Source organism: Pinus tabuliformis, chromosome 9 (genome assembly GCF_031772625.1).
Source record: "Pinus tabuliformis cultivar Carrire ecotype Pingquan chromosome 9, CPIR1, whole genome shotgun sequence".
NCBI classification, from domain to species: Eukaryota; Viridiplantae; Streptophyta; class Pinopsida; order Pinales; family Pinaceae; genus Pinus; species Pinus tabuliformis.
Genome location: NC_142307.1, coordinates 1988958622 through 1988972323, shown reverse-complemented (window position 1 = coordinate 1988972323; position 13702 = coordinate 1988958622). Strand labels below are relative to the sequence as shown.

The 13702-nt window shown below is 37.6% G+C and overlaps 1 protein-coding gene across 5 annotated transcripts in view; it reads right to left on the bottom strand.

Annotated features, from left to right (window-relative positions):
- The window catches only part of LOC149156990 (uncharacterized), a 343794-nt gene that overhangs the window by 102553 nt on the left and 227539 nt on the right, over positions 1–13702 (bottom strand). For 3 of the 5 annotated variants that reach the window (XM_089445493.1, XM_089445495.1, XM_089445496.1), the window contains one exon: positions 8252–8387. In XM_089445493.1, the coding sequence (XP_089301619.1) occupies positions 8252–8387 (136 nt within the window). The remainder of the gene's footprint in view (positions 1–8251; positions 8388–13702) is intronic. The other 2 variants (XM_089445494.1, XM_089445497.1) reach the window with 1 other exon arrangement.

The window sequence follows — 13702 nt, the reverse complement described above, 5'->3', positions numbered from 1 at the left end:
CTGCTTCTGCTGATGAAAGAGAAATGGCACCTTGTTTCTTGCAAGCCCATGTAATAGGTCCTGAACCAAGAGTGAACACATAATCGGCAGTAGACTTCCGATCATCAGGGTCACCAGCCCAATCGGAATCAGTGAAACCAACCAATAGAGGAGATGCTTCGGCACTGTAATGAATCCCAAACTGAACTGTACCTCGAACATAACGAAGTATTCTTTTAGTCGCTTTCCAATGACTTTCACGGGGGTTTTGCATGAACCGAGCAACAAGGCCAACAGCAAAGGAAAGGTCAGGACGAGTATGGGTTAGATACAAAAGTTTTCCTACAAGTTGACGGTATAAGGTAGCATCAACTTCAGGAGAAGTACAAGTGACTGAAAGTTTGACTCCAGACTGAAAGGGAGAAGGGGCTGGCTTACAGTCTTCCATGTGAAAATGGCGTAGAATATCACAGGCATACTTGGACTGGGAAAGAGAAATACCCTCCTTGGATTGCAAGACTTGAAGACCGAGAAAATATTGTAAGTGTCCTAAGTCTGTCATTTCAAATTTCCTTTTAAGGCTAGACCTCACATGGTTTATAAGGTTGGGATCACTACCAGTAAGGATAAGATCATCAACATAAAGAACAAGGATGATAAGAGAGTTGCCCACTTTCTTAGTGTAGACAATATTGTCAGAATGACACATAGAAAAGCCAGATTCTAAAAGAAAGCTATCCATTTTGGCATACCAAGCCCGAGGAGCTTGCTTGAGACCATAAAGGGATTTCTTAAGTCGACATACAAGGCTGGAGTTTGTTTGTATGAAGCCAATGGGTTGTTCCATATAGATTTCTTCATGCAAGTCCCCATGCAAGAAGGCAGATTTAACATCCATCTGATGGACTTCCCATTTGAAAGAGGCAGCAAGGGAAAGAACAAGGCTGATAGAGTTCATTTTGGCAACAGGGGAGAAGGTTTCAGTGTAGTCAATGCCTTCAACCTGTGAAAAACCTTTAGCAACAAGACGAGCTTTATGTTTATCAACTTTCCCATCTGGTCCATACTTGGTTCTGTAAACCCATTTGCGTCTAACAAGTTTTCGTCCCTTTGGTAGAGGAACAAGATCCCATGTATCATTTGCCAATAATGAATGATATTCTTCATTCATAGCTGCTTCCCAATCTGGATGGCCTGAAGCTTCTGCAAAGGTGTCAGGATCATAATTTACTGGAGCTTGAGCCAGTAAAGAAGAGGCTCTCTCGAACTGAGAACGTGTGCGTCGCTGATCTATAGGATCACCAGCAAGATCACCTGTTGCATCTCGAGTAGCATGAACCCATTTTGGAAGCTCAGGAGCTGAAGGAGGATCCTGAGATGGTGGGGGAGGATTGTCATCCTCACTTTCATCATCTGAAGAAGAAATGTTTTCAAAGGTAGAAGAGATAGGGAGAACTGGCACATCCGTCGGACTAGGCTCGCAGACCGATATATTTTCATCAAATTTTACATCTCTTCTAATGATAACATTTTTGGACTTAAATGGAATAAGTCTATAGCCTTTGACATCTTCAGAATATCCAACAAAAGTACATTTTTCACTCTTAGGTTCTAAAGCTTTATGCTTTTCATCTGGAATATGGGCCCACGCTTCACTTCCAAAAACACGAAAGTGACTTACATCTGGTTTGATTGAGCTCCATCCTTCTTCCGGAGTGATATTCTTTAAAGCCTTAGTAGGAGTGCAATTTATTATGTAATTTGCACAGTTAATTGCTTCTGCCCAAAAACTAAGACCAAGTCCTGAGATGGTGGGGGAGGATTGTCATCCTCACTTTCATCATCTGAAGAAGAAATGTTTTCAAAGGTAGAAGAGATAGGGAGAGCTGGCACATCCGTCGGACTAGGCTCGCAGGCCGATATATTTTCATCAAATTTTACATCTCTTCTAATGATAACATTTTTGGACTTAAATGGAATAAGTCTATAGCCTTTGACATCTTCAGAATATCCAACAAAAGTACATTTTTCACTCTTAGGTTCTAAAGCTTTATGCTTTTCATCTGGAATATGGGCCCACGCTTCACTTCCAAAAACACGAAAGTGACTTACATCTGGTTTGATTGAGCTCCATCCTTCTTCCGGAGTGATATTCTTTAAAGCCTTAGTAGGAGTGCAATTTATTATGTAATTTGCACAGTTAATTGCTTCTGCCCAAAAACTAAGACCAAGTCCTTTAGATTGTAGCATACAATTAGCCATTTCCTTTAAGGTGCGATTCTTCCTTTCAGCTACACCATTTTGTTGTGGAGTATATGGAACAGTATGTTGCATTTGAATTCCATTCTCAGTGCAATAGTTGATGAATGTGTTTTTAACATATTCTCCGCCACTATCAGATCTTAACTTAAGAATTTGATGTCCAGATTGTTTTTCAACAAAGGCCTTGAAGGCCAAAAAAGTGTTAAATACTTCACTCTTGAGTTTTAAGAAGTATACCCAAGTGCGTCTGGAGAAATCATCAATGAAAGTTAAGAAATACTTGCAGCCAGAGAATGACACAACTGGAAGTGGACCACATAAATCACTATGCACAAGCTGTAAAGGGGCTGAGGCGTGCCAAGAGGCACGTTTTTCAAAACTGTCCCGATGATGTTTTCCGAGTACACATCCGGAACAAACACCATCTCTGCAAGATACCATAGGAAGACCTGTCACCATATTTTCTTTACATAGATGCTGAAGGGAGCGATAGTTTAAGTGACCAAATCGCTCATGCCAAAGTTTGCTCACTTCATCGTTATGAGCAACAAATACTGAGGGAAGATTTGATGACCCAAAGTTGTGAAACTTATACAACCTTGTAGAATCATCAGCAATGCCAGTAGCCAAAATCTGTTTAGGATCTCTTAAGTCCTTGATTACAACATCATAAGGTGAAAATTCAACGATTTTACCTTCACCTGAATGAGTTATCTGATATACAGATAGAAGGTTGCAGGATAAGGTTGGAACACATAATACATCATTAAACTGACCATTGTCTAGATGAACAGTTCCAGTCCCTACAACATTAAGAGATCTATTATCACCAACATATATATTTTTGGTGTTACAATCATTTAAAGAAGAAAACATGGCTTTGTTTTTGGCCATGTGATAAGAAGCTCCAGAATCAATGAGCCACTCATGAGAATGAGAAGAAGAAGATACATTTAATGCATAGCCAGACCGAGATGCTTGACAACCACATGCAGAAAGTGCCATTCCTGAAGATGAAGTTGAAGTTGAAGATTGCCCCAAATGGATGTTATGCTTCTTCATTGCTGCTTCCAAGGCTTCCATCTTCTTAAAGCATTTTGATTCTAAGTGGCCATCTCGATTACAAAAATTGCAATGTCTATCAGTCTTCTTCCCTTTGTTTTTATTTGTCTTATCATTTTGTTGAAATGATTTTTCATTTTGGGGCTGAAATTGCTTAGGACCCTTGTTTGGTTTAGGACCATTCTTTTTAGCATATGACTTCTTAGGATTCTTTGAATTTGGTTGCTGCTGGGCGGCTAACGCTTTCTTGGAAGAGTTTCCAAGATTAAGAAGACCAAGGTGTAAGAGTTTTTCTTGTTCTCTTATTAAAGAATCACAAAAAGAGTCAAAGGAAGGGGACTTGTAGTCTGTTCCTTGAGAAATGAAGGCTTCTCTTGTAGAATGGAAGGTGGAAACAAACACAGAGTAGGCTGGTCCCAACTTTGTAAGAATGGAATAGATAAGGTTATTATCTTATTTCTTAACTTTAACACCTTCCAAGAGATATCTAAGGGTCTTGAACTTGGACAAGAAATCTTCAATGCAAGAAAAATTATTAGGGTCCAATGTAAGCAACTCATTTTCAAGTTGATGGGCTCTAAGTTCATTTTTAATCCCAAAAACTTTATTGATTTGTTTCATTGCTTCATCAGGAGTATCAAGTTCTGCAATATGGAATCTAAGATCTGGAGAAATAGACATCCCTATCAATCCATGTGCTTGATCTTGCCTATTTTCCCATTTAGCAGCCTTATCTTCATCCTTCGGTTTCTTTTCTTGGCCTGAGGCTATTCTGTAGAGACATTTACTTCTAAGTAAATCCTCAATGTAGGCCAACCATTGGAAGTAGTTGGTGCTGTCAAGGGTAACTTGGTATTGACTTTCCATTTCAACGGAAACTGAAGCTAAAGATGCTGAAACTAAGTGTTCCAATGGATAGATCTCGAAAAATTAGGCTGGTTTAAAAAAAACGGCTCTGAAAACGGCTTCCGGATGAAGAAGTTATGACTTTTTGAAAAAAAGTTGTTGAAGTTGTCGACGAGGTGCGGGAATGTGCGGAAATGAAAAAGTCCGCCCCCACAAAATGGAGACTTGAACCCAAGACCTCTACTCTCTTAGAATAGCTTTGAACCAATTGAGCTATACAAAAAATTTGAGAGAGAGAGAGAGGGGGGGGGTTGATGCTTTGGTTGCGTGCTTGCTTTGAGAAGGCTCTTTTTCCCTACAAAACAAAAAACACAAAACCCAACACGGACATGCAAAGAAAACGAACCTTACGGCTCGAAGTTAGCTTTAGCCGAAAAATTAAATATTTTCAAAAATGAACCTTGCGGCTCAAAGTTAGCTTTGGCCGGAAACTAAATATTTTCCTCAATGTTTCTAATTTTCCGAGATCACCCTAAGGCGCAGGGAAAAGAGCATACGCATGAGAAAAATCCTTCCTTTCTGTTTCTGATTTGCCCAGATCGCACAGAGTCGCAGGGCAAAGAGCATACGCAGAAATGAAAGGTATAGATCCGGGAATAAAAAAGCTAAATAAACAGAGAGAAAATAACAATAAACAGCAAATAAACACTGTATACCTCCAGATCTTAAAAATGACGCAGCTAGGGCTACCGGAAACCTTTTCGCGTGAAACGAAAGGGGTTCCTCACTGGAACAGATGCTCCCAACACAACAGAGCAGTCCTCTCGGCCCGAAAGCAGTCAGAAACAGCAGATCTAGGAAACAGCAGTCGGATGCAGTTCTACCGACTTCAGATTTGGATCACCAAACGGCCCTCAAATAGCTCTGATACCATGTAGGAATTTACAGGGTAAGTTCCTCAGACAGAACACCAAAGGACACCGCTCACAACCAGATCGCAGATCAATACACCAGTATTTTTGACGTGGTTAAAACCCTCAAAGAGGGAAACAGTCCACGGCCTGAGCCAACGCGGCCACTTCAGGCAATTTATTAATAAAAGAATGAAAATTTACATATGCTTCTCTCATGCACGGATTACCCTACAAATGACTCTCCATGCACTTTAAATAGAAATCATGGACCAATCGGGTGTCAAGCCACGGATCAAGTGTCGGTAATACCGAGGAGAGAATGAACCGTCGGATCACTACATATCGTGACCGTCGGATTGTAAGTTACAAAATGTACAACGGTAAAGAAACACACTTTACCTAACTCTATACCAACTCTATACTAGACCAAGTTGTACTTAACTATTTCCTATGTGTCGGAATATCCTAACAGTGGCTTGGAGGGAAAGGGGGAAAGGAGAGGAAGGAGGGTCGAAAAGGGAGGACGGAGGGTTGAGTGAGGGGGAGAAGCGTAGGACGGAGGAGGAAAAGGGAGGCTGAAGACAGGGGAGGACCCTCTAGGGCCACGACAAGGGTTAAGAGGGGACGCCAAGAGCCTTAAGGCTTACGTCCAGCCCTACAATAGCTCAAAAAGGATGACAAAGGGGCAGAGAAGGAAGGTTGAGGCCATTTAGGGCTTGTTGCCAGCCTCCAAAGGGCTTGGAAAAGTGGTGCAGGCCCTGAAAGGGCTAGTGCTGGGCCAAGGAAGGTTGACGTTGGCCTTGGAGGAGGTCGTTGGGCCAAGAGGGCCCTAAAAGAATGAAACCCTTGCTCCAAAAAATCAATTTTCTTCAGATTTGCAATTTACTGCAAATTTTCTTCAGTAGTTGGCCCTACAAAAATTTTGGAGACTAGATCTTACCCTCAAGGGCCTAGATCTAGCTCTAATCCAGCTCTTCTCACTTGATTTCACTTGCACAAATGAATTTACAAATACCCAAAACCCTAATATATACAAAATTCTCAAAACCCCAATTAAAAAAATAATTTACAAAATATATTATACAAATTTATTTACAAAATGTACAAATATACAATGCTTTTAAAAGAGATTTTGAGAAATATTTAGAAGATTTTTTATAAATGGCTAGATGTACTTTGGAAAATAAATGCAAGCTACAGCCTTAGCGAAGTTAGATAAACCATAAAAATATTTGAAGTCCAAACAAGGTTAACCTACGTCCACAGTTTGTGAACTTGGAGCCCAAAGACTGGGGAACCTACAAACACTATATAATTTTTCACATATAAACCGTTAGAACAACAATGAATCAAATCATCTAAGATAAACCCAAAACTTATCAATAGATTGTTCCTATCATCTACAATGAAATAACAATTTAATTAAAATTTAAACACAATATAGGAATGCCTGTATTGGGCAAATACCAAAAATCAGCGGACAATAAACACCATGAACTGTACCCCAAAGTCTTTATTATGATTCAAAAAAACGTTCCATGTGGGACAGTAGCGTTACATCAGCTTTTCTGCAGAATTACATTAGCCAAAACATCAGATGGCTTGAGACACAAATGACGGCTAGTTGGCTTGATCCCTATCAAAATAATCTCGACCGTTGATAAATCCTTGATGATCTTTTAATCTCTGCCATTGAAAATATTTATTTTGAGGAATTTTCGAATTTCTCATTAAACCTATTTTTTATTAGCTTAAAAATTAATTATTTTGAGCTAATTTCCTCAAAAAGTTAACTTTGACTTCACCACCAAGGCCCAAGAATTCATTTTTTCTTGAAATTTATAATATTCCCTTGGTGTAGGACTTTCAAAAATTAATTTATTTGATACCCACGAATTTTTCCACTTGAAGAATTAAATTTCTCTAGGACTCTAATTTTGACTCTAATTAATTAAGTTTTTGGCTTAGGATTAATTTAATTTCTGTCAAAAAAATTAATTAATTGACACTTTAGGGAATTAAATATTTTTCAACCCTCAAATATTTTAGACGTAGTGTCTAAGTATAAAGGAGCACACACTAAAATATTTTTTACATAAAATAATTACAATTCAACCCTCAAAGGGGGAACACCTGTTTAGTGTAGACCCTCAAATTACACACCCAATTCTGCGACACAACATAATCTAGTAGACCAAATAATTTGTAATAAAATAATTTAGTCAATTAGCTCAAATTATTCCCAAATCACTTTTACGTAAGACTCAACTAAAACACAAAACTCACCTAAGACTTTGACGAAGAATTTCATCCTAGCTTTCGGGTGAGGTTGGAGGGAAAAACTCTGCTGACCATCCGTGTTTAGAAACACAAATGAATCAGTGAGACGAAAAACCTCCTAGGATCAAACTCTTGCCAAAATAATAAGTTTACTTAAGTTGTTACATGCATAAACAGTCTTACTAACATCATTTACATTACAAATTTGTAAAGTGGGTTTACAAAGACTCAATAAACTAATGATTGATGATCTAATCCTTTGAAAAAATCTTGGCATATCTGCTTCCTTGGAACTTTGACAAAAAGCATGCAACAGGAGCAATATTAGTGCCTTTTCTTTCACCAACTTTGCAAGTCATCATTGACCTAGTACGATATCTAAAATTCTGATCAGATAACCTTTTTTATAATTTCTATTTGTAAAGCTTAAACATAGATATTAGAATTTTGTTGATCTTGAAAAAGTCCTTATAGATATTTATGTTGTCCCAAATAGAATAAAGTCATGTATAGGACCATTTTTCATAATATATCATATTATATACCAGTATCTGTACTTTTTTGTTTTAACTCAGAGTTTATTTGATATTATATTTCCAATATTTTGTAAACATATCCAGTTTATTACCTAATGAGTGAAATGTAGAGACTAAACAGCCCAAATGTCTACATGAAAAAAAACCAACAATCTAAACGGAGACTCTTGAACCAAAAATAGATATAATTCTGTAAAACCATAGCACGCAATAGTGAAAAAGAAAATTCTATAAAGCAATACTCTACAAAGGAAAATATAAATTACTCTAAGGGAGAGTGTCATAAACATAATTACCTTGTAAAAATATGAAAAGAAAACATAGCATGATCATTATTGCTCAATATAAAGAAGACAGGCTCACTGAATGTACCTTAGCATGTGATCAAGCCAAAAACAAGCCAATAATAGCCCAATTGCAGCTGACGATCCAAGACAATATATATGAAGTTTGGATTTCCACAGCAGTCCAGCTATAGCCAACATGAAAACCACAACTGCAACAAAATCTAAATAATCAAAAGTCAATATCCCATTCTTGAACCCTCTGTCTTATATTAAAATGTAGCTATTATCATTATGAAACCACTCACATGACATTTGTAATTTTGCAGTAACAAGAGAGAGATTGCACTGTTTCGCAGCATTTCTATTACTCATTGATTAATACTAGCATATACCCACATTAAACCCAAACCAATTAAATGCCAAGAGGAATAGAAAAACTGGAGGTGCAAACCTCAATGTTTTTTCATTCCTTTTGGTACTTCATCGATCTGGATATAATATTTATCTATGCTAGTTTATTACAGTAGTTTTTAAATATGGTAAGATAAACAAAAATTCAGCTTTGTTATATTATCGTAATTAAAAGAAAATAGATGCCAACTCTTTTTTTCATTTTTTAGCATCACACAAACGGGTGGGGATGCAAACCAACAAAGATCTCCTCCCGCTCGGGCTGTAGAGAACCTCGTTTCTCCTGGCACAGGAATTTGTTGAAGGTAAAATCAGTGGTCATTTAATGACCTAAGACTCGAGGGTCAATACTTGGATCATTCAAGTCATTGTCTATTTAATAGTATTGTAAATATATTGCTACGAAAAGGTCCAAAACCCCAACAAGACACTGCACCTGGAAGGGATTGAAATACAATAAGGGTTGTAGAAGAATTGAAAGAATTCTCTTTGGCATAAAATTTGGATTTAAAAGCACTAACAAATTGAATAATAAACTTGCAAGTGACTAGAAAGAATGGTTTGTCAGAGATTTACTCCAAAAAGAGAAGAAAATAATCTACCTCTCTCATATAGAGCCCTAAACACAAACAAGCAATAATGCAATTAGTATCGACAGAATGGATTAAGCAAATAATGTTAATTTTAAAAGGTTGGAAAGCCTAGGAAGCAGAATACTTAAACAATTTTCTACTTATACTCTGTAGGTTCACTCATGCAGCACGAAGAAAACTGCATCTCGAGGAAAGAAAGGCAGAATGGTGTTGACTAGACTTGAACAACTTGAGAATAGATCTTTGTGGCATAATAATCAAGAATGCAATGTATAATGATGCCATCCAGAACAATCATTGTGGCAACTTCCACACTTGATATGGTCTAGTACAATGTTCACAATACCTACCTAATGACATAATTGGATGATTAACAAATATTAACTAAACCTTCCTTAATGACCTTACTAAATCCAAACAACTACATGATATTACATCCACCCCAATGGAGTGCTGCTCAAGAGGCAAAGTGACCTACCCATACCACCACCCATCACCATTCATGGATATTACATGGTGGTAGAGAGTGGCATGTGATAGGAAAAACATGTAGGTGGGAGGGGGCATATGGCCCAAGCTGGAGTAAAACAACACAATAGAGCAGAAATTGAAGAATAGACACTGTAGGGGTATTGTGACTGGAATGAAGGTTCTAGAACTTGTTTTTGGGGGGTATTGTGACTGTAATAAAGGATCTAGAACTTGTTTGTGGGGAGACTAACCCTTGCTCTATAATGATATTGCTTGTACACAAAGAAAGTCCATATCTACTAACAGAATGATGAGTAGAGAGCTCATTGATGTCTTGTTTCTCTACATGATTGAACACCCTAGACATATAATCGCTTCTCCCATAGCTTCTAGAATATCCAGTAGACAATGAGACATAATGGAGGAGACCTAGAAGGCACCCAAGCAACCAAGGAAACAAGAGAACATGGAGTACAGGGTCCCCATTATGATATACAAAGCCAACCAACTCAAGGATGAGGAGGGAGAGTTGTTGGGGAGGCCTCATTTCTTGGCTGAAAACAGCACCTCAAAAGAAATCACACAGGAAGCACCTCCAATTTGTAGAAGTTGTCCTCTCGCTCATAAGATAAGATAATCATATTAATGTCCAACAAATGACCACAAAAGTCTTTGGCTCATAAGATAAGATAATCATATTAATGTCCAACAAATGACCATAAAAGTAGGTCAATTGGACTGTTGAGTACGATGATATCAATACAAAGCAGGACTACTAAAAAACCTCCTATACAAAGAACAAGAGGTAAAGTAGAAACATGAAATCTATGTGTGAAAACATGAGAAAACCCTTGTATCCAAGTGCAAGAAGCCACAATGGGAGGGAGATTGTTGGGTCCCTATAATACTAGTGATTACCCCATTACTATTGTAGTTGTATCCCTTATTAATATTGTTGTGCCCCTATTGTCCCCATATTGTTATTACTGTGCCCCATAGAATCCCTCTATTGTTATTTTTGTGGCTTTATATTATTATTGTTAAGTTGGTTGGGTTATATTGTGACTCCTTAGACTCCTATATATAGAAAGGAGGTTTTGTCATTTGAATCATCGAAGAATTGTTCATTTATGTAATGTAAAGGAGGTTGCCCCCTCGAAGACGCTGAATTCTAAGGCATTGATCTATCTTTTTGTAATGCCCGTATTCTGATACCATGTGTAATGCCCGTATTTCGAAATACAGCAACCCTGTAAATACTCATAAACTGGAAAACAAGAATGCATAAAAATGTAATCTGCACATACCTGAACTGCTAGCTGATTGCTGATTCTGCTATTGAACTGGCGATCCCGCTGCTGGTGATGCCGTGGCTGTTTTGACCCAATTTTCGAGAGGCCAATACCACCCAACCAGACTGAGCAAACCTAGCTGCTCAATCCAGAAAGCTCTCCACAGAGGCTCTCTGTCCCTCCGTGCCCAGAACCTCAGACCACTTAAAGCTCTTCAATGGATAATTCCCTTCTCCCGGTTTCCTCCTGGTGAATTTATGCTTCTCGTTCTCTGCTGCCCCTCTCTGGTTTTTCCCCCCCTTTCATCGGTTCAGAATAGCGATTTATAAAGGCAGGCTTGGCGGTGGCCACCCTCCTGCTTCCGGCCACCGCTCTTCTACCTCCTGACACGCCTCCGCATGCAATTTAACTCTCTGAGATCCTGTCCTGGCAAAGCCGCTCTGCCATAACTTCTCAGCTGGTTCGACGCGCCCTGGTTAATGGTTTCGGTAATGCGTTTTAGGTAGGTTAACGCATAGTCTTTTTATGAGTCCATTTATATTTATATAACATTTCCATTATAAGTGTTATATAGTTAAATGATATCCTTTTTTTTTTTTTATAACATTCATATTATATATGTTATAAACCTTAATGATATATATTTATAACATTTCATATTATGTATGTTATAAAGTTCAGTTATGATATATTTTATAAATCCATATTATATATGTTATAAAGTTCAGTTATGATATATATTTTATAAATTTATATTATAAGGTCTAATTATATATTTTATAAAATTTAATATATATATATATATTATAAAGTTTAAAATTTTATTAATGGGTCAATTTAGATGGGTCGTTATACTTTTCTATCTTTTTCTTGAGCTGGTTTCATAACATTTGGTATCAGAGCTTTGGATTCTAGGGTTTCGCTGCTCCAAATAGGTCATTGTGGCATTTTTGCTATAACTTTTTTTTTGCGATGTTTCAGAAGCTAAAAAAAACCCATTGAACCTTGGGTCCGAATTTCAGAGCTTTTCGCGCTATATTTGCAGAGATATGATTTGAGGAAGTTGGTCTTTTTGCAGACTCCTGAATTACATTCCAAACAAGTGACCTGGGGAAAATCATCATAACTTTCTCTCTGAGCATCGGATTGAAATTTCGTAAGAAGGTACAGAAAGAGGATGGACTGTAGTTTCTTGTATATATTTTTCAGAGCCAAAGATCGAAACAGTGATTCATGGCACGTCCTACAAGTTCGCTCTACTGAACTAGTTTATAATCAGGTCACTGTGGGAGATTTCGCATAACACTTCCTTGGAGAATCCAATTTGGATTAGACTGGTGGCATTGGAAAGAGGACACAGAGGGCTACTACAGGTCGCAATTTCAGAACTGGATGATTCAAAAGTACATAGATACATCAGAGGCAATATCGAGCTTCTACAAAATGAAAAAAAATGTGTATATTTTTAAATTTTTGATTAAGCTTGGTTTGAAAATTTATTTTGAAGGAATTCAAAGGGCATAGTAGAGCATTATTATTGGTAACTGATGCCCCGAGGAAAGGAAATGCAAACACCTAGTAAGCAACCTGAAAGCTCTAGCATGACTCATGAATAAGAGGAAGAAATGCTACATGATATATCAAAATTACAAGACCAAGTGCAACAAATGTCACTCTCACAAAAGCAAATAGAAGCTAAGATAAATGGCGTGGAATCTAAGATAAAGGGCGTGGAAGTTAAGATGGACGATTTGAAGATAGATTTGAAGACAGATTTGAAGAGAGACATGGCAGATTTGAAGACAGATTTGACAAATTTTCTACAAGAAATACTTACTAATGGTGAAAAGGTAGTAAAGGAAACTCATGATGCAAACAAAAGAAATGTTAATCATGATTTCATAGACTCTAATGTGGGATCAAAGACCCACCATATTCCAAAAATCGATATGAGGAAGTTTGATGGCAAGGATCCCGCAACATGGATATTACAGATGGAGCAATTTTTCAATCTCAATAATGTGCAAAACACACAAAAGGTACGTATTGCAACTTTATTTTTGGAACCAAATCAGTGTGTATGGTATCAATGGCTTTGCTCTCGTAAACAAATTATCACTTGGGCAATTTTTACGGAAGAATTGACAGCACATTATGAGGATACAAAAAGCAACACTTTTTTTAGCCAATTGACAAGTCTCAAACAAAAGCGTTCAATAATGGAGCACATTGAAGAGTTCCAAAAATTGAACATAAGGGTAAAAAATATTCCAGAGGAGCATAGGATTGATGTGTTCATAGGGACTTTAAAGGATAATATCCAACATGATGTTCGCCTTTGGGAACTTGATTCATTAGAGAAGGCATTCAGGTTAGCAAGAAAAATGGAAAGCAAAATTATGGCAACCAGGAAGCATACCACTCACAACTATAAAGATGGAAGTGTTGTTGCCCCTAGTCTTCCACAACCTATAAGGTTGACACCACAACAATTGGAAGAAAAAAGAGCAAAAGGGCTTTGTTCAAGTTGTGATAGCAAATACACTAAAGGTCATAAGTGTGCTGAAAAGAAATTATTCCACATAGATTGTGAAGAGGAAGAAGAAAAGGAGCAAGAAAGGTCAAAAGAAGAGGATATACTCCAGGAACAAAGCCTAGATAAAGAAGAAATGAATCCGACCATATCTTGTAATGCATTGGCGGGAATTACCACTCCTCAAAACATCAAGATAGAAGGACAAATCAAGAAGGAAAAGGTAATAGTGTTGA